This window comes from Equus caballus, chromosome 1 (genome assembly GCF_041296265.1).
Source record: "Equus caballus isolate H_3958 breed thoroughbred chromosome 1, TB-T2T, whole genome shotgun sequence".
Lineage (NCBI taxonomy): Eukaryota > Metazoa > Chordata > Mammalia > Perissodactyla > Equidae > Equus > Equus caballus.
This window is the reverse complement of record NC_091684.1, coordinates 170,673,312-170,693,654: the sequence shown is the minus strand read 5'-3', so window position 1 is coordinate 170,693,654 and position 20,343 is coordinate 170,673,312. Positions and strand designations below refer to the sequence as shown.

Sequence of the window (20,343 nt, the reverse complement as noted above, 5' to 3'; positions counted from 1 at the left end):
CACCACAGTAAATTGAGGATGAATGAGAGTTAGTCTTTAGTCAGAGGCATAGAGTGGACACAAATGGAAAACTGTGAGCAATGGTCCATAATTCTAAAGAATGTTTTGGGTGTGTGGTATGGTATATGCTATTACCAGAGGATAAAGTACAAGGCTGGGAGAAGCAGAAGAAGCTAGAGATGACGCAGGGAATCTTCTTCTGTCTTATCACACCCTTGGGGCTCCTATTACTTTCCAACCCAGAAGCTAGAGGAGAGATTCCCAATATCATTTTAAGTCCTCAGGGAGAAGACACAATATCTGTGTTACTTGGGAAATAAACATTTCCCTTGAGTGCCATGCAGGAGAAAGCTGGATGATGATTGTGACCTTTCACAGCTGGTCAAACTCCAACCTTTCTCTCATTCCCACTGTATTCTCCACATTTTTGCAGCTGCCTGGCTTGGGGTGGTTGACAGATGAAGGCAGAAACATTCCCAGTCACCCCTTGTTGAATGAAGGGTCAGCCTCCTTTTCAGGTTTATCAAGCACGGAGCCTGGTAAATTTCCATTGAACTGCAAATCTCCCTTGGGTCTTGTAAGAATTATTTTCTCTCTTTCTCTCTTATGGTTTTATCTCCTCATCATTTGGGTCTCTTTCCCCTAGCAGGCACTGCTGCTAGTTGGGCTCCTGATATCTGGATCAATCAATCTTCATTTTGGGGCATCTCCACTGAAAACTGAAGTTATGCCTGGAGGATCCCATACTTCAATAGGAGGATTGTTAGAAATCAGTGACTTCTTCAGCATTCTCCTTCCTCTGCACTAAGGCTAAAGCCAGGAGCCAGGGAGGATGGGGTCTAAGATGGGAAAACTGACAGTTTGTACTTAAAACTCATCAGCAAAAAAGTGAAGACTTGGCTTTAAATGGAACATTTCTCAACCATCAGAGACAAAAGAAACTACAGGTAAATGTACTAAGTCTTTTCATGGATAGTTGAATGGTTTAACCCCTCCATATCCACCCCTTGCCTTCCAGCCCCATGCTATTCTTGCAGTGACATACCTTGGAGTGAGATCATTGTCCTTCACTTGAAGTGTATCTGTTCAAGGCTAAGGCAGTGATCACATTGCAGAAGACACTCTTTCTACAGGGAGGGAAGGGTGGGCCCTATGGCTGACCTCGACATGGCCATGAGAAGGGGCAGTATGATGCAGCCTCCTTAGGATAAGAAAGACCCTTTGTCCACAAGGCAGAAGAACAGCATCTGAGGAATTCTACTTAGGAGGGAAGCACAGAGAAGAAGCAGATTATCCACCTGCTGCCTGTTTTCCCAAGTGCTTTGCCCATCCTCAGGAACTCCAAGGATTCCAGGCTATTGTCAGCCTCACAGTACAGGGTATGGGAAGGACTGCATGATGGAGCAAGACACTGAGTCATAAAAAGGGAAAGAAAATTCTTGTAGGGTGATCTCCACCCTCATGGAAACATCATGGACATTCAGGTGTAGGTAGGAGGAATTCCTTCCATGTTTGGGATTGGGACTCCTCTTCCTCTCACTTAATATGTAGTTAGGTTCAATTCAATAGAAGTAATTCACAGAGAGCCAGAAAGAGTCCCCTTTGAGGTGACCAGTCCTATCTCATTCCACTCCACACCTTATATTCTGTGCTTCAGCTCAAATGTACTATGTTCACATGCTGCCCTTTTCCATTAAAAAACCTCTCTTCTATCAAATCCATACTAATTTTTTAGTATTTATTTTAGGCATCACTTTTCTCCTGAATACTTCTTGTTTCTCTAAAACTGTTTGATTCCCTTCCTGTGTGCCCCCTGAGACCCCATGCTTACCTGTGACATTCTACCTGTGACACATATTAACTTTTCTGTCATTCTCATTAGGCAGTGAGCTACATAAGGATAGCGACAGTGTCTCTTTTATCTCTGAATCACCAAAAATAGCACCTGATACCTAATCAACACAACAAAATTTGAATGATTTTACTGGTAGTAAAGCAATTTCTATAGAAGCTGGAGGAAGATGAGATTCTGAATGGAATCCTTAGGGAGAAAGACCATAGAATTGCTTTATTCTAGACAATAATTTTCCTACTCAGGTGGGATTCAAAGGTGAGAAATTCTAAGAGCCTAATGTTTCCTGGGAACAAAGAACAATAGGGCTGACAGGGAACCAAGGCCTTAAGGTCAATTCTCATGCTTTGCATGGCTAAAGGGAATCAGTATTCTAACTGAGGCATTTTTAAACAAAGTTTCAGGACATCATTGATTTGATTCTTATAACTGGTGGTGGTCTTCAATACTGGAAGGACTTGGATCAAATAGTAAGGACTTAATTTCTGATTTCATTAATAACTACAGCCAGGAACTCATAATTTTTTCTGTCTCTGGCTAGTCATCTAATAGAACCCAAGTTTGTGAAAAGGCCTTGCATTGATATCATAGACTGAAAAAGCTTGAGTCATTCATCTTAATCTTACCCAGAATACTTAGCTTGAAGTTGACATTAAATAAATAGATGCAGATACCTGACTGACTGATTGAATCAATGTATTTATCCCTATTATCCCTTTTAAATATGGTATAACTTGCTTTAGATAGGCAAGCACTTTGTGACAAGCTGAGTTCAGTTAGGCTCTTGGGTTCCTGGGGAATTCACCATGAAAAGGGTAATTTCGTATAATAGGTATCCTAATGGTCTAGATTCCTATGACTCATTCTACAGCAGACCAGTTGAAGGACAAACAGGAGCTGGATTCATTGATAGCCTTCCAAGGGAAGTGACAGGCCACGTCTAGAGTCTGGTGCCCTAACTTGCAGTCCAGGGCTTTCTCTACCACATCATTTGTGAGCTAAGTGCTGGAAACTCTTTTAAGCCCTTTTCACTATTATTTCACTTGCTTCTTAGAGTATTTTACAACTGAGGAGCACAGAGAAGTTAAGTAACTTTTCTAAGGCTACTCAGCTAGTAAGTGGAGTTGCTGGAACTCAAAGCTAGGCAGTCTGGCTCAAGTTCTGATCCTGGTTAAATGGGAATCATATTCTTCACAAAATCATTTTTCTGACATTTTTGCCCAACTCAGATGCTCAATGATATTGTTATTATAATAATGAGGTATTATCAGTTAAGATTTGAGAATAGGAAGTGTAAAGATGGAGGCTCTTGGCATTTTCATACCTAAGTTTTAGCTACACTTTATGGAAAATCTTCCCCAGCTCTAAAATCAGTTAGATGAGGACCTCAGGTCCTTTAGGTCTTAACAGACTCTGTAATTGGAAAATGTGGGGATATGTGTGCCATATCATGATAAAATAAGTTTCAGGATTGTTTTGGAGAAGACCTGATCTGGAGAAGATCACCAGGATCATGTTCATGTTGTTGCACAGGTAGAGAAGATAATGGCTTCTGCTGGGAACCAGAGCAGTGGTGTGACAGAGTTCATCCTGGCAGGTTTCCCGAATCTCAACAGCACAAAAGCAGAATTGTTTTCTGTCTTCCTTCTTGTCTATCTGCTGACTCTAACAGGCAATGTGTTGATTGTTGGGGTGGTAGGAGGTGATACTCGCCTGCAGACTCCCATGTACTTCTTTCTGGGTAACCTGTCCTGCCTAGAGATCCTGCTCACTTCTGTCATCATTCCCAAGATGCTGAGCAATTTCCTCTCGAGGCAACACACTATCTCCTTTGCTGCATGTATTACCCAATTCTATTTCTACTTCTTTCTTGGGGCCTCTGAGTTTCTGCTTTTGGCCGTCATGTCTGTGGATCGCTACCTGGCCATCTGTCACCCTCTTCACTACCCCTTGCTCATGAATGGTGCTGTGTGCTTTTGGGTGGCCTTGGCCTGCTGGATGGGGGGACTACTCCCTGTGCTTGGCCCCACAGTGGCTGTGGCCTTGCTTCCTTTCTGTGAACAGGATGCTGTAGTGCAGCACTTCTTCTGTGACAGTGGCCCACTGCTCCGCCTGGCATGCACCAACACCAAGAAGCTGGAGGAAACTGACTTTGTCCTTGCCTCTCTTGTCATTGTATCCTCACTGATGATTACTGCCGTGTCCTATGGCCACATAGTCCTGGCTGTCCTGCACATCCCCTCTGCTTCAGGCCGTCGGAAGGCCTTCTCTACCTGTACCTCCCACTTGATTGTGGTGACTCTTTTCTACGGAAGTGCCATTTTTCTCTATGTGAGGCCATCACAGAGTGGCTCTGTGGATACTAACTGGGCAGTGACAGTGGTAACAACATTTGTGACACCACTGCTGAATCCATTCATCTATGCCTTGCGCAATGAGCGAGTCAAGGAAGCTTTGAAAGACATGTTCAGGAAGGTGGTAGCAGGCTTTTGGGGGGATCTTTTACTTGCTAAGAGTTTCAATAAGAAAACAGTGAGGTGAAGGTGAAGGGATGTGATAATTAGTCTTCAGTCCAAGTCTTCTCCATTGTCATTCTCCTTCCTACCATCAGCATGGACATCACCAAACGACTGAGTGCTGGAACCACTAAAGAACTCCAGATTTAACAAGTCTATCCTTCTTCTCTTTCAGGCAAAATTTGATTCTATCTCATACATAAATCCACATTATTATTGATATCACAATCATTACGGTCATTACACCATAAGAACTTCCAACCTGTGAGATCTTAACCTAAGGGTCCATGGTCGTCAGGGAGTCTAAGTATGGGCTTCAGAAAATTTATAAGCACCATTAATATGTAAATTTTATGTATTTGAGCCTATACGCATTTGTTTAGGAAGAGAATTCATAGCTTCAATCCAATTCTTAGAGGGATCTATGTGCGACCTTTGCCAAAAGTTATAAACTGGTTAAAATTCTCAGTTCAGTCTTTCAGCTGTTTATGAAAATCAAGAATTTTAAGAAAAACTTCCTTATAATCATAAAAATAAAATAAATAGATTATCTGGATACTTTTGTATACACTTTCCCCCCCAAATTGCATTTATTGTCAGATGGAAAAGAGGTAAAGCAAATTTAATAAGGGAGTTATTCACTTCTCCACAGCAATCCCAGGTGCCTCTGAAAAAGCAGACCAATGAGAGATTTCATGAATAATAGCATTTAATGTGTTTTTCTAATTTTCACTTTATTACAAAGATGAATTAAAGACATTTCCACTCATTTTGTCACTGGATTATGTTCCTTTCATTTGTCCACCTTTTTACATTCTTTTATGTCTTGTCTTCAAAATTCTTTTGTTTTTAGCAAAACTGAGATTGAGATGAGGACCTTTGATATCAGAGTTAAGAATGCCAACTATTGTTGTACCTACCAAGAACAAGACTTTGTGGTACATTTTATCTACCTCATTGGATATTTGAAAGGGAATAGAGATTACCATTTGTGGTGCCATTGGAAATCCTGAACAAATGTTCATTCATTTATTCATTTATTTATTCGTTTATTCAACAAAGATCTGTTAAGCATCTTTGTTGGATACTGTAATATATTAATATATGGAAAGCTGAACAGGAAATGGTTCCTAACCTCAAGCAGCTTTGAGTTTAGAGAGGAAGATTGAGAGACAAATAACAATTCGGAGGAATGGGAATGGTAAGAGGGTTTATAAAATGACACTGGAGGTTGTATGAAAATTGTTTTACCTTTTCTAGTATGTTCTTGTTAGAGAAATTTTCAGAGGCTATCATTCATTGAACAGGAATTAATTCCACTTTGGAGAGTATTTGTATACATAGAGACAATGTTTAAAAAAATTAAATATCAAGATATGGACTGATAGCACATCAACCTCAAAATAGTGCCGCAAAATTGACAACTGAAGATTAGCATGCAAAGAGAAGGCCGTAAAGCTACAATGGGCATTGGAAATAATAATGTTTTCATCTAGTTCTATTAGTAATACACAAAAACACACACCAAATATTTCTATCCTGAAAGATTTCTGAGTGAAAACTAAAGAATTGGAAAGAATGATCAGTGATTTGAGGGGGGGAAAGAATTCTTCTGGAGTGATCTAGAAGTGTTGCCCAGAGACCAGATGAAGTATTGCCTTAAAAACTACCTGATTTCATGGAGCTCGAAAACCCGAAGTCAATCCCAGACACTGGCCAAAGAGAGGAATTCATGTAACAGTTTATAGCATTTCTGGAGGGAATTCCCCCTATATTTTGTCAATAAAGCATGTTAAACCATCTATTTTCAACATTAGTTTATTGTGGGAAATTACTTTGGACTCAACTTAATTCAATAAAGACGTATTGACTACCATGTTCTGGGAAGAAAGTTGGTATGGAGAAGTACAAATACATGGTCCCTGCCATCAAGGAATACACAGACTTTTGGGTAAGATATATATCTAACCATGGGTGAAAATGCAATAAGACCATTGTGAAATTTAAAAATGGGTCTAACAAGATGACATTTTACTAATAAAACATAAGAGTAAATATTAGGAAATTGAATATGATTAGGGATAGAAATAACAAAATAAAAATTGTATCAGGGAGCAATCTGTGATTTTATTTTTTCAATCTTATTTTACAAATTCCTTTCCCATAAGGAATTTTTTACTCTTCATCTAATCTCAGCAGCACTTGGCACAACTGATCTTGGCCTCTTATTTGAAATAGTCTTTTTCTTTGGCTTCCCTGGGGCCACAAGTGCCTGATTTTCTCTCTACATTTCCAGTTGCTCTTTTTTTTGTTTTGTTTTGCAGGTGTATCCTCTTCAATGAAGCCATTAAACATTAGCCAAGTTGTCAAGAAAATAAAGGTTATTCCCAGAGATCACAAATTAAGAGGAAGCTGAAAATAAGGATACATTTCAAACACCTAGAACAGAGCCTGGTACATAGAAGTTGCCCAAGGAATATTTGTTAACTGAATGAAAAACTGATGAGCAGATGATAGCCACTGCCCTGAGAGAGACTGCTAAACTCAAGTAACCAACAGCTTGAATGTAGTAATCATCCTCACACTAGACCTACTCCAGTGACTATTTGAAATGGAATCTCCCACATACAGTTAGAACCCTTGGAGGGCAATTGTCAGTGAAAGGGTAAACCAGAAAAGAATTTCCCTTGCAGCAAAGGAAGGCAATTAGCAAATTTTTCCTACTCAAGAAAAAAGTCATCCTTCAGAATTCTTAATCGAAGCTCTGCCCTCATACACAAAATTGTGTCTTCTGGGAAACCCCAAGCTAATATATTAATATAAACATTGTTCCCAGTAGATAATACCCACAGGTAGAATGAATACAAAATCTCTCAAGAGGGTCTCACCTTCAGCAAAAATAGCACAAGACTCCCTTAGATAAAGTCTTCTTGAACATAAGCTCATAATCCTTGAAATAAAAACACATACAAGGAACTTTTCAAAATTAAAAACTTTTGTGCTTCAAAGGACACTATCAAGAAAGTCAAGAAGACATCTCACAAAAAGACAGGATATACTTGCAAATCATAAATCTCATAAGGGACTTGTGTCTAGAATATACAAGAACACCTATGTCTCAATAATACAAAGAAAACAACCCAATTAAAAAATTGGCAAAGGATATGAACAGACATTTCTCCCAAGAAGTTATACAAATGGTCAATAAGCACATAAAGCTCAACATCATTAGTCATCAGGGAAATCAAATCAAACCACAATGAGATACCACTTCACACCCACTAGGATGGCTATATGGAAAAGACGGATACTAACAAGTATTGGTGAAGATGTGAAGAAATTGGAACCCTCAGATACTGCCAGTGGGAATGTGAAATAGTACAGCCACTTTAGAAAACAATCTGGCAGTTCCTCAAAAGTTTAAACATAGAGTTACCATATGACCCATCAATTCCACTCCTAGGTATATACCTGAGAGAAATGAAAACTTTAGTGTCCACACAAAAACTTCTACATGATGTTCAGAGTAGCATTATAAAGCCAAAAAGTGGAAACAACTCAAATGCCCATTAACTGATGAATGGATAAATAAAATATGGCATATCCACACAACAGAATATTATTTGGCAATAAAAAAGAATGAAATACTGATACGTGCTACAACATGGATGAATCTTAAAAACACAATGCGAAGTGAAAGAAGTCAGTCATAAAAGACCATATCTTGTATGATTCCACTTATATGAAACATCCAGAATCGGCAAATCTATATATAAAGAAAGTAGATTAGTGGTTGCCCAGGGCTGCAGCAGAAGGTTGGCAGGAAATGAAGAGTGACTTTTAATGAGGTACAGAGTTTCTTTTTTGGAGCGATAAAAATATTCTAAAATTGATTGTGGTGATGATTTACGACTATGCAAATATAGTAAAACTATTTAAATGTACACTTAAAATGGGTGAATTATATCAGTAAAGCTATCATATTACAAAAAGACACACAAGCAATCAGGACTCTAAGAACAGGAGTCAGCAGATAAACAATAAACAGCAGACTTAGACTCTTAAGAACTTCAGATAATATAAACATTAGATATAGAGTGTAAATTAAGAATGTTTAAAATGTTTAAAGAAATTGAAGAGCAATAGCATGATAAAATAAAAACAGGCAGTTACAAAAAACAATAAAAAGTCTAGAATGAAAAATATTATCGAAATTAAAGACTGAATATCTTGCACAGAAGATTAGAGAGGCAAAGAGATATTTAGTAAACTAAAATAGATCTTAAGAAAGTTTACAAAATACAGCACAGAAAGAAAAAGACATAGAAAACATTTAAAAGAAGCTAAGAAATTCTCCAACACACATTTTATAGGGAAAGACTAGAAAAGAGAATAGATCAAGTGGTGACTTTATACCGTGCCAATTTATCTAAGCTGGAACTGCATTTTCCAAATTTTTCTTGTCTATATGGATCTAAATTTTCTATATAGATATGGAGAAATCTGTAGTGAGATTTGGAAGGTGAAAATATCATACACAGCAGCCACTGCATCCTGAAGATTGGCGTAGAATACCAGCCTCTGGTGCTGCTTGTACTTATTGGTACTGGTGGCTCACTCACTTGTTGGCATGGGGCTTCAGTTGGGCTTACAACTCCTCTAGCACCAATGGATCTCCTCCTTCAGCTCCTCCAACCCCTGGGCCAAGTGCATGGGCAGTTCCACGATGAAGGGTGCCAGCTTCTCCTGTAGGTCTCCCACATTAACAAAGCTGGAGACAGTGAGAGATAGACGTAGATTCCAGTTTGCTCTTTTGATTCCAGTTTGTCATGGTTTCAGTTTGCGCTTGCTCTCTTCGTGTCCATCTGTCTTTCTGACTGCTCATCCTGCTGAGCTATAGAGACTTCAGGCCCAACACTAGTTGTAGAGGCAAGAGCCTTACATAGACTTCCTTATCGGCTCTTACAATCATGTAAGGGCTCATTCCTACAATAAATCTCTTATTCTTCATCACTTACAGTGGTTGCACTTTGACTGAATCCTGTATACTTTCTCCTGAAATAATAAGTTGTACCATTTCCCGTTTCACCATTTTTTTTTGCAAACCCCTTGAAGACAGAGACTGGGTCATACCAGAGTTTGTTTCCGTGTCATCCAGAAGAGTACCCGATAATTTGGAATGTAGTAAAATCTCATCACATTGTTGTTTTTTGAAGGGACAAAGGACACAAGGGATGAAAAAGTGTCAAATAGCCATGCTCACTGGTAATTTGCTGGGGCCACTTTTGCATGACTCAAGGGGAGTCATGTTGATAATAGTGTAGAGTACTACAGACCCATATTGGCATAGAAGTACAACAGTTACTGCTGAGGAGGCGAGGAAGGCACAGTCTAATGGCTCTAGCTTAGACTGTACAGGTCCTGACTACTGACTGATCTCCTGAGTGGGCCTGGAGCTGATAAGTTCCATAGCTAGTCACAATCAAGACCCTCTTAAAGATCCTCATTCTAGGAAAACTAGGACTTAGTGAAACTTTGCATATGGATGTCTCCCTCAGGTCCCCATTTTTTCTGCATGCAGATAACAAACATTTCAAGATCTGACAATGCAGAAAAGTGTAAGGACTCTGGCAGACATTAAGGTTTTGCAGGGCCCAGATCTTCTCTGTGACCCCTGACATCCCCAAGTCAGGATGAACTGGTGGTTCATCCAGCCACAGGAATCAACAAAATTGCTTGTCAGAAGCATCAGTGGTGGAATAAACTGAACTCAGACTTGTAGCTGTGGAAGCTGGTGCTGTTCCTCTCAGGTAGAGCCCAGAGGAGCAAGTCCCAACTCCTGCTACTACAGAGAAGCAGTACCTGCTGAATCTTCAGACTGATGCCCCTTTTCCAGTTCCCAATGGACATGATTTTCTTAAAGGTCAAAAGATCTTATTTGGGTTTTGAAACCCCCACCTCTCTCCCATCTAAGATCATCTTAAACTTATTTATGTTTTTCAGAACTAGCTTTCCTTCTTTCACTTCCCTCCTTAGGCCACGAGCTATTCATTTTTAATTTGCCCTTCTGTGCCTTTGCTCAAATGCTGTGGCATTCCCTGTCTTGGTCCTAGAGCCCAGCTGGTATTTCTGCCTCTTACCATGGTGATAGAAGGAGTAATGGTGCCACTTTCATCTGTGCTGATAAAAGCCCTTAGGAGTCAGAACATACCTAGGCTAAAGGGCATATTCTTGGTAACCCAATGGACCTTTGCCCAGGTTTCAGGGCAGGGAAAGAAAGACCCACTAAATAATCCTGGAGCTACCACAAGACCTCCAAGCCAGCCATGTATACTGTTGAGATCTTCGACTTCATAGCCAAGCTCCTAAAAGAATTATTTACCTACATGTCCACACCTTCCCTTCATTCTTCAACCCATCCAGTGCTGTCATCTTCCCTAAACTTTCTGCTTTAAATGCTGGTAAAGATTGTCAACAGGCCCTGAGTAACAAATCAGCCATCAGAGCAAGTGACCACTGTGAAGCTTCCTTCTCTGGTTCCTTCACTCATTGCTTTTTCGTTCTCAACTTTTGAAACACTGCTGATCTCCAGGGCCTACACTTAAATCATTTCTCTTTCTTTGAATGCTCTTCCCTGTGGGTTCTTACCTAAACCAGTGTTAACCACCACCCTGTGTTTTTTATTCCTAAAATTCCTTTCTTTAGTTTGGATCTTTCACCTGAACCCCAGGGCTTTATATCCAGCTCCCTCCTGCACATCTCCACCAGTAGTCGTTCAGCAAACACATCAAAGCCCAGGCTACGTATATCACCTTTCTGACGGGACAACCAACCTGGAAGTGAGGGCATCCTGGCAGATTCTTCCCCTTCTCTTCCCAACCTCCAATCGCCAAATCACAAAACTCTTGATTCTTGCCTGGCCGAGTAACTTTTCCAAGAGAAGAAGCTCGGAAAGGACAAATATCATGGGGTCAGACAGAAATCCCGTCAAAAATCCCTCGTGTACGAGCAGTCCAGGAAAGTAAGCGAGTTTGACGGCCTTTTCATTCCAGCAGTTCATAAGTCTGTGTAACTTCTACAAACCGGAATCAACCACACTCTAATCTTTCAGTTAGACACCGCACGCCGCAACCCGCTGGTTTTTCAGGTGAGCAATCAAAGAACACTAAAGGGTCTGGTGGATTCTTACCAGAAATGGCAGGACCACTGTCGCTACGTTATATTGCGTTTTGGAAAATAACGCCTGGAAATAATGCAATTGCCCTCCTTTTGACGAAATGGATATCTGCGCCCTTTAAGCCCAGGGTTCCCGGGGACGTAACTTGGCATTGGGAAGGCTGCCGCCGCACTTGGGACCCTGGAAAGGACAGTCTTGGGAACGGAGAGTGCAACCGCGCGCTGCTAACCAGGCAGGAGCTCTGGGGCCGGGGCTAGATTCCACACCCCGGTGGGTCAGCGCAGTGGACCAGGGCCTCAGGAAGAGTGTTCCGTCCCCGCACTGGGACCCCAACACACCTCCAGATACCACTGTTTTCCGTGCGTAATGCCCTAGTGAGAAGTGCACTAGTTTTTTCCGCGCCAAGTGCTGGCGTAAGAATTGGCGAGCAAGCTATTCCTGACAAGAGACTGTCAGAGCCAAACTACGGGCCCCGGTCTCCAAGGAAGCCCTTGTCCCACGGTAGCATATTCTTTGTCCCTGAATCAATCGACAGATGTGGCCAACTTGCTCGCAAGCTGATCCCGATACAGGTCGAGGTTGAAAGGGACTTCAGCCTAAGAGGACCTAGGGTCGGCGGTGCTGGCTTCAGTTGGCTCTGAAAGGAAAGAAAAAGGCAGGGCTCGTCCGGGATTTGAACCCGGGACCTCTCGCACCCAAAGCGAGAATCATACCACTAGACCAACGAGCCGCCTTTGGCAAGAACTTTTCCTCTTTGAAAATGTTCATTCGTGCTGTTAGTTTCATCAAAATATTTAAGGAGTGCTTTTGATTTCTCTCTCCCTCCCAGGGATTTTCTCCAGACCCCAAGAGCATCAGCGTGCGGATTTGGAGGAACTGGAGCTACAGGGTTTGAGAGAGAGGAAAATTCAGTAAGGGACTCAGGCTGAGCTGCAAGTCTGTCTTGGACCATCCTAAGAGAATCCGGGTATTTAGGATTAGGATCAGAACCATCCCAAGCAACCTGGGGTTAGAGGACCAAAGAAAAATAAGAACCATCGATTTCACCAAGAGGCAAATGTTACCCCCCGGGACCCACAGCGAAGGAACTCGATACTACAGCCCCCGGAGGTCAAATCCTACACCCTCGTCTTAGCTCCCTTCGGTACGGTATCTCATACCTGCATACACGTTTTTACTATTTTCCTCCAGCTTTATTTCATGAACTTTGTACTATACGTCTAGATTTAAGGCACCCTTCTAGGGCGCGCAGAAGGTCGCATCGGGGAAGAGTTGCCCGCTTCCAGTAATGTCTTCTATGGGAGCCTGCACTCGCCCGCTTCTTTATTACCCAGAAGGTGGCAAGTGGAATGGGAAGGGAAGGCGTTCTCCTTACTCTGCCGTCCCTTCTGCTTGAGGAACGAAGCCCTTGCGCTCTAGCTTGTCTGCCTTGGTCCTACTGTCTACCCTGCGACGAGCACTCTTTGGCACAGGGGAGAAACCCGGCAAATACCTGCTGAATGAATGGCTCAATCTCCTGGACTAGGCTCCAGACTCCTGGGCAGGCTGAGACCCGAGGAGAGAAAAGGAGAAGAACAGCGCTCCCCTCCCAGCCCTCCTATGCGTCGCCACTTTACATTTGTTCTCGGCTTCAGGTTGGGCATTTAGGAGAGGCCGGAGGCCCAGGAAAAGGGAGCTGCCGCTCAGACTCCGAGTCGCTAGCAAAGAGCGTTGAAGGACCAAGGAAAGGGTTAGTCCCCTTCTAGCCAGCTTCTGCTTCAGGAAACCTGGAGGAATCTCAGGCCCAGACTGACTGACCGAGACCGACTCATCTGAAAGGCCCGGGGGAGGCCTAGATGCCTTCACCCTCTCAGGCCCGAATTCTCAGGGTCCAAGGGCTATGTCCTGCGCTTGGAGAAAGCCGCTTCCCTTTATAAAACAAAACAAAAACCAACCCCATCTCATCCACTAGAGTTGGAGCAGTTACTGTTTTATGAGTCCAAGCAGATTGGAGACAATGACGCTCATTCCATGTCTCGCATTCTTCTCTTCTGCATCCCACCCTTCTTTATCCCAGGTGTTGCCCAAACTCAGAGACTTGTCAGGCCTGAGGGTGAGGGACATGCACACTGGGTCCTTCCGGTGATTCACATTCCAGTTTGGGCCTAGTCAAGAACGTGTTTCTTTCTCATACGTAAAAAGATATTTCCTTCAAAATAAGTTCCTTTTAATTTTAAATTATTAAATTTTATTTAGATTTAAAGGTCATTTGACTGAAGATTTTTTAAACTGAGGGAATTCGACGTTCGCCATACCCTGTTGTGGTGGCTCTATAGCTCAGGGGTTAGAGCACTGGTCTTGTAAACCAGGGGTCGCGAGTTCAAATCTCGCTGGAGCCTAAGGTGGCAGTGGTTTTTCCCCACTTTACACAAAGAAGGGTGTTCTCCATTTTTGTCCATTGTGGAAACACACTTGTCGAAGAAAGGAAAACTGTGTGGTTTTTAAGGGAAAATCAGATCCTATAGATTTGGGACGAAATATCATAGAATCGTGGCTTCTGATGGTCCCGGGAAGAAAGCTAGGTGCTTGTACCCTTCAGTAAATAGGGGAGAAACTAGATTACTCAGGTCTCTGCGAGAAAACTCCTCGGATTGGTGGAGTCCACACCTCCATGTTGGCTGCAGAGAGAAAATTTGCCTGGGCCCACTGATAGCCATGACCCCCGGAGGCCACGGGATCGTGAAGCCCAGCGCACTGCCCCGCTTGAGGCTTGCCTGGCCAACAGTTTTTCCCGCGTTCCTGGAGCGAGACCTGGTTCGCAGATTATTCTGGGGCAGCCCAGTCCAGAAGCTACGCAGATACACCCCAATCCAGGCTTTTGTTCTGCTTCCATCCTCAATTCCTTGGACTCAGACTCTGCGTCCTGCTGGCCCAGGGCGCTGCGGGATTCGGTTTCCTGTAGATTCGACTCTCTGGAGACTTCTCGACCTCCAGTCTGAGTCCGAACCTCAAATACAGAGAAGACAGGCCTCTCACTAGCTGTTACTATTTACACAAAAATGTACGCTAAGTCCAAGGCATTGCGCCCTTCGATAGCTCAGCTGGTAGAGCGGAGGACTGTAGAGGTACTTGACTGCTGTCATCCTTAGGTCGCTGGTTCGATTCCGGCTCGAAGGAGGTGATCGGAGTTTTGCTGAAGTCCCCCTACTCAACTTCCAGAAGGTTCTATCCTCCTAATCCAACGACTATGAAACATTTATTTTAATTCTATTTTCAGGTAACAAGAGAACAGCTTTTTGCCGACCACGAAACTTAATTTTACATGTCCTCTTTGTGATCGTGCAGTACTTGTGGTTCGATTTACTCAGGAGATGTGAATTAACGGCTTTCATTTTAGATCTGAATTATCTTCTAATCTTTAAGACCAGCTAGAGTTGACTGAATATTGAACAACATTCCTCAACCCCACCTCCCCTACACTTTTTCAGTACCGTGAATAATTTACACTAGGCATTTCAGGGTTCAAGGAGAAATACTGTAGAAAGGCTGTTTTTTTTTGAAAGGATGTAAACAAACAATCAGCAATGCCAAAGGCTAAATATGTATGGAAATGTTCCTTCATTCATAAGAAAGAAATACTAATTCTTGTAGAACGTGACTATTTTTTGGAGGACAGTTGGGCGTTGTAAATCAGGAAACTTAGAAAACGTGTTTGATCAAGTATTCTATTTCTACTTCTAGGAGTTTATCATTCATATATTAAAAAAGGAAATAAGCCAAAATATGTTCATCTGTGGGAGATTTGTATTATTTATACTTTTACATATGTTTTTCAAAATATGCCATGTGTATGCATTACATTTTTTTTAAAAAAAGTGGTTTAATAATACAAAATGAAGTTTAAAAAGACTCTGTGCCACTATGGAAGACAGTTTGGCAGTTTCCTACAAAACTAAATCACTTACCATGCAATCCAAGAATCAGGTTCCTAGGCACTTACCCAAATGAGCTGAAAACTTATGTCTACACGAAAACCTGCCTGCAAATGTTTATGGAAGCTTTATTTATAATTGCCAAAACTTGGAAGCAATAAAGATGTCCTTCAATAGGTGAATAGATAAATAAACTGTGGTATATCCATACAATGCAATATTATTTAGCACTAAGAAGAAATGAGCTATCAAGCCATGAAATGATATGGAGGAACTTTAAATGCATATTACTAAGTGAAAGAAGCCAATCTGAAAAGGTTACCTACTGTATGATTCCAAATACATGGCATTCTGAAAAAGGCAAAACTATGGAGACAGTAAAAAGCTTAGAAGTTGCCAGGAGTTAGAGGGGTGTATTGGCAGAGCATGGAGAATTTTTAGGCAGGGAAACCATCCTGTATGACATCGTAATGGTGGATATATGTCATTACACTTTTGTCAAAACCCACAGAATGTATGACACAAAGAGTAAACCCTAATGTAAACTACAGACTTTAGTTGATAATGATGTATCAACATTGGTTCATTCATGGTAACAAATGTATCCACTACTGCCGGATGTTGATGTTAGGGATCCTGTGGGGAATGGGGGGAGGAAAGAGGGTATGTAGGAACTCTCTGTGTGTACTTTTCACTCAATTTTGCTATACACGTATAACTTCTTGTCTTAGTCAGTTCAGGAAGCTAGAACAAAAATACTGTAGACTTGGTGGCTTAAACCTAACATTTATTGCTCACTGTCTGGAGGCTGAGAAGTTCAAGATCAAGATGCCAGCAGATGTGGTGTCTGATGAGGACCTGCTCTGCTTGTAGACAGTCACCTTCCTGGCTTGTAGACAGCTGCCTTCTCTCTGTATCCTCACATGGCCGAGAGAGAAGTCATCTCTCTCCTGCCTCTTCTTAAAGGGCTGTAATCCCATTTATGAGGCCTCCACCCTCATGACCTAATTACTTCCCAGAGGCCCCACCTCCAAATACTATCACATTGAGGATTAGGGCTTCAACATATGAATCTTAAGGGAGAGGGGGACACATAAAAATTCAGCCCATAGCACTGATCTAAAAAAATTAATTTAAAAAAATCCAGTGACTTAGTAATTCACAGTTTAGTTGAAGTCACAAAATATATAATGCTGTTGATTGTGTTGGTATAGTGATACTACTAGTGAATAGTGATACTACTAGTGATACTACTAGTATTGCTAGTGATGCTACTAGTGATACTACAAATAGTGATACTACTAGTAAACATTTGCAGAATAATATCGGAGCACATTCAGGACAATGAAATGGAGTGATCAGAATGGAGGTGAAGGACAACCAGAGAGAGCTTTCTTAAGTTGAGTTTTGAGCTAGAATTTGACAGAAATATTGATTAAGTGGGTGAGGCATATTTTAGGTATGAGTGTGTAGTGGAATGACGAAAGTTGGTAAGAGTGGCAGATGTGTCAGGAGGGGTGGCAGGAAGAGTGCCAGAGAAGAATAGGGGAGAGGATGTGGCAGGAGTGACAGAGTGTGGATGGAGGAGTAGCAGAGGATGTCTAGAGGAACAAGAGGAGGGATGACAAGGGGACAGAGGGAAGGATGGGGTTCAGGAACAGTCTGGTGGCAGCAGAGGTGATGGGGGCAGACAAAGGGCAGGGAGTGGTGAGTGGCTTGAGTGAATGGTGACAGAAGCAAGCATCATTCCATCAACAAGGAGGTGGAATTGACTAGAACTAAGGGCCAGTGAGGGTGCTACACACAAATGAGGCAAAGGAGTAAAACAATACAAATGAAAACACTCCAAGTTGGAGCTCTAGAGAACCTGGGAAATGCTAGTGTCATTGGTGATGTGGAGAACGCTAGAAAAGGGTCTGATTGGGGAGGAGCTGAGTGGGAGACGGGAGGGAGAGGATTTCAGGCTAACTCTCTTTTGAATGGAGATGATGGCCTAACAGGAGCCATTCTCTGGGCAGCTGAAAATATACAACTACAGAGATTAGGTTTCTGGGAGTCATTAGGGGGAGATGAATGGAAATACAAAAGTTAAATGAATCTTGGGGTAATGCACAGAGTCAAATTTCAGGAAAAAGGAAAAGCAAACATTGAAGAAGACAGAACGATTGCCCTGTGAAGAAAAGGACAGTGATAGGGGAATAATACAAAGAGGGAATTTTATAGAAGTATCAGCAATGTCCAGTTTATCCACAAGTATAGAGGCTCCTTACACCCTCCCCCCCAAAAAACCACTGGGAGCAAAGCAAGCCTGATCTCTCAATTTCTTAGGGAGGTATGGCCTCTTGTGTGAAGACCTCAAGGGCTCAAACAATTTCTTGGTGAGAGGCAGATGAAAAGGAAGCGAACTCGTCTGGAGGAGTCATCCAAGTGAAACCGGAGGGGCCCTGAGAGGACACAGAAGTGGATTTTGAATGAGGAAGGGGGGAAGACATAAAATGGAAGGCAGAATCAAAGAGTGGCATGAAAAATCCCAAGCCCTTGGTTCTTGCACAGAGTCCTATTTCTGTGCTCCGGTTCTTTCATGCATTCCTCATGACACTGCAGGGACATTCTCTGCCTCCTTGAGGGAGCTGCCTGGCCAAATCCATGAGTACTAGAGTAAACAGCAGAGGCTGGAAGGGCTGGAAAAGCAGTGGGACAACCCTTCTGAGAGGACCCACTAAACAGACCCTGAGAGTGCCCCACTCCTCGTCAACACACTGAGTTAAGTTCTGCAGGGGTATTGTAGTTGGGTGATGTAGAGACCTGGACAGTCTCTAAGATAAGTAGATTCGCTTGGATGGGACAGGGGAGTGGCTAATCCAACAACATTCACAGCACACCCCCCGGGGCCCCTTGCACAGAATCAGTCAAGAATCAGCTCTGAAGTGTTTTGAAATCACAAACCCACCTGCAAAATCAAATTCAAAATAACTATTTACCTGCCCCATCCCACCCCCATGAGGCAATGATGATTGAATGAGTGCTTGAAGCCCAGTGTTGGTTTCTGGATTCATTCATTCATTCATTCATTCACTCATTCCTTCACCATATTCAGTTACAAAAGTAATGTGATTAAAACCAAAATCCGGTCTGTGTAGGTTATTCCGCGAGCACAGAGCTGCAGCTCCTAAACCACGGTCCGCAGCAGGCTGATGGCCCCGGAGCAGTTTCTGGGAAGCCTTCTTGACCAGAGTATGCCTAAACCACATCATGAAATGATTCAGTGTGAGCGAGAGTTTTAGAACAGGAGGACGGAAAGCATTCCCCATTGCGGTAACACAAAAGCTCTGCAAAAGCTGGAACATAGGGCAAGTTAACTGCAAACAGCAAGCCTGGGCAAGGAGCGCCAGGAGGAGAGTGAAGAACTTTAAGACTGACGTGGTTTACTTTCCAACTTGTAGAGAAATCACAGAAGAACTGATGTGCGGTGATCGGAAAGAATTCGAATGTTCTCTACACACATGCCTTAAAACTCCTTTTCTAAAGAGGACCGGAGTACTTTGGGTTTGAAGCTGGACTAAAACACACCGTTGGCAGTGGTGGGATTCGAACCCACGCCCCCGAAGAGACTGGAGCCTAAATCCAGCGCCTTAGACCGCTCGGCCACACTACCGCGTGTGAGAAGTCGTCCTCTCATTTCTGAGTTTACCCCAGCGCACCGACTCAAAATTGTGACTTTTCTTTACCGTTAGTGGGGTTCCCCGGAGCGTATCCATTCGTCTCTACGGATGTGAACAAACCCGGGACGAGGAGGAATCATCGCATTCTCACACGCCTGGGAAGCGAGCTAAAAGGTTGTCAATGATTATTAAAGTGAACGTCCTTGGAAAACGACTACGTTTTCTTTAATGTAAGTCAATAACATGCAAAAAGAAAAAAAATCCCACTGGCGACTTATCGCAAGTGCTTAGAGAAGACTGAACGAGGAGCTCCTTGCTGGGGGCGTTGGTCTATGGCTGCCAATCTCATTCACAGTGCGAACGGGGTCCGAGTTCAGATCCAATAGGAAGTGCCCTTTCCTTCACAGATCTGGCAAGCCTGTCACCGTGTTCCAAGGAGACTCCTCGTCGCCTCCTCCTGCGGGGTCGATCAGAATGGGGAGGTTGGGTCTAATTGCCGGCCTCCTGGTCAGTAACTACAGCACTGTTGTAGCCCCTGAACCATTTCCCCTATATAGGGACCAGAGGGACTCCAGAGGGAGGCTGCGTTCCGAGAGCACCCCCAGCCCAGAAAGGGTGGCTCCCGGCGCCACAAGCTCCATACCGTTTCTTTCGAAAGGAGTAGACAGAAAGTCAGGAAAAAGTTTCAGAAGTGGTAGCTGCGGTCTCCCCCACCCAAAATGGGATCTCGTACCTGTCAGTGAACTCTACTGGGCGCAAAGCCCTGGATTATAGGTTTATGTTCTTCTCATTGGCCATGCCTGGGTCTCTGGATCCAGAAATTCTCCTAGGAGTCTAATTAAAGCTTCCTAACTTCAGGTGCCCCCTCCTCCCCGCCTCGATCATTTAAAAAACCACACCCCCTCTTGCCTCCCCTTGTCCAGGGGCTCTCCGAGGGCCTTCCCCAGGCACCGGGGGCCTGAGCTGCCGGGGTCGGGGTGCGTAGAGAGAGACAAAGTTGTTATTCACTGGATCTTCACGAGGCGAAGGTCCTGCTAGATCCGAGTCATCGCTGCCAGCGGTAGGGCAATGAACATAAAAGAAGTTCTAGAAAAGCTGCCTGGAAAAAGGGCTTGGGGAGCTCCGGATGAACGTGGGACTGAGGACAGGAGAAGCCTGGGGCTGGCGGAGGGAGGGGCCCAGAGGGTCCGAGGCCGGAGGCAGGCTCTTCTTGGACACCCCATTC

The 20,343-nt window shown here is 43.1% G+C and overlaps 1 protein-coding gene and 4 non-coding genes across 5 annotated transcripts; 3 read left to right on the top strand and 2 right to left on the bottom strand.

Moving 5' to 3' along the window:
• The first annotated feature begins 3,284 nt into the window (after nucleotides 1–3,284).
• Nucleotides 3,285–4,436, top strand: OR6S1 (olfactory receptor family 6 subfamily S member 1). The gene has a single exon (XM_001502653.4). It carries the CDS (start codon nucleotides 3,398–3,400, stop codon nucleotides 4,391–4,393), a length of 996 nt encoding a protein of 331 aa, XP_001502703.4. The 5' UTR covers nucleotides 3,285–3,397; the 3' UTR covers nucleotides 4,394–4,436.
• Nucleotides 4,437–12,203: 7,767 nt separating this feature from the next.
• TRNAP-UGG (transfer RNA proline (anticodon UGG)) lies at nucleotides 12,204–12,275 on the bottom strand. The gene has a single exon. It is a non-coding gene; the product is annotated as a tRNA-Pro (tRNA).
• Nucleotides 12,276–13,850: 1,575 nt separating this feature from the next.
• TRNAT-UGU (transfer RNA threonine (anticodon UGU)) lies at nucleotides 13,851–13,923 on the top strand. Its single transcript has one exon. It is a non-coding gene; the product is annotated as a tRNA-Thr (tRNA).
• A 687-nt stretch (nucleotides 13,924–14,610) lies between these two features.
• On the top strand, nucleotides 14,611–14,701 carry TRNAY-GUA (transfer RNA tyrosine (anticodon GUA)). Its single transcript is given in 2 exon segments — nucleotides 14,611–14,647; nucleotides 14,666–14,701. It is a non-coding gene; the product is annotated as a tRNA-Tyr (tRNA).
• Nucleotides 14,702–19,029: 4,328 nt separating this feature from the next.
• Nucleotides 19,030–19,111, bottom strand: TRNAL-UAG (transfer RNA leucine (anticodon UAG)). Its single transcript has one exon. It is a non-coding gene; the product is annotated as a tRNA-Leu (tRNA).
• Between the last annotated feature and the right edge of the window lie 1,232 nt (nucleotides 19,112–20,343).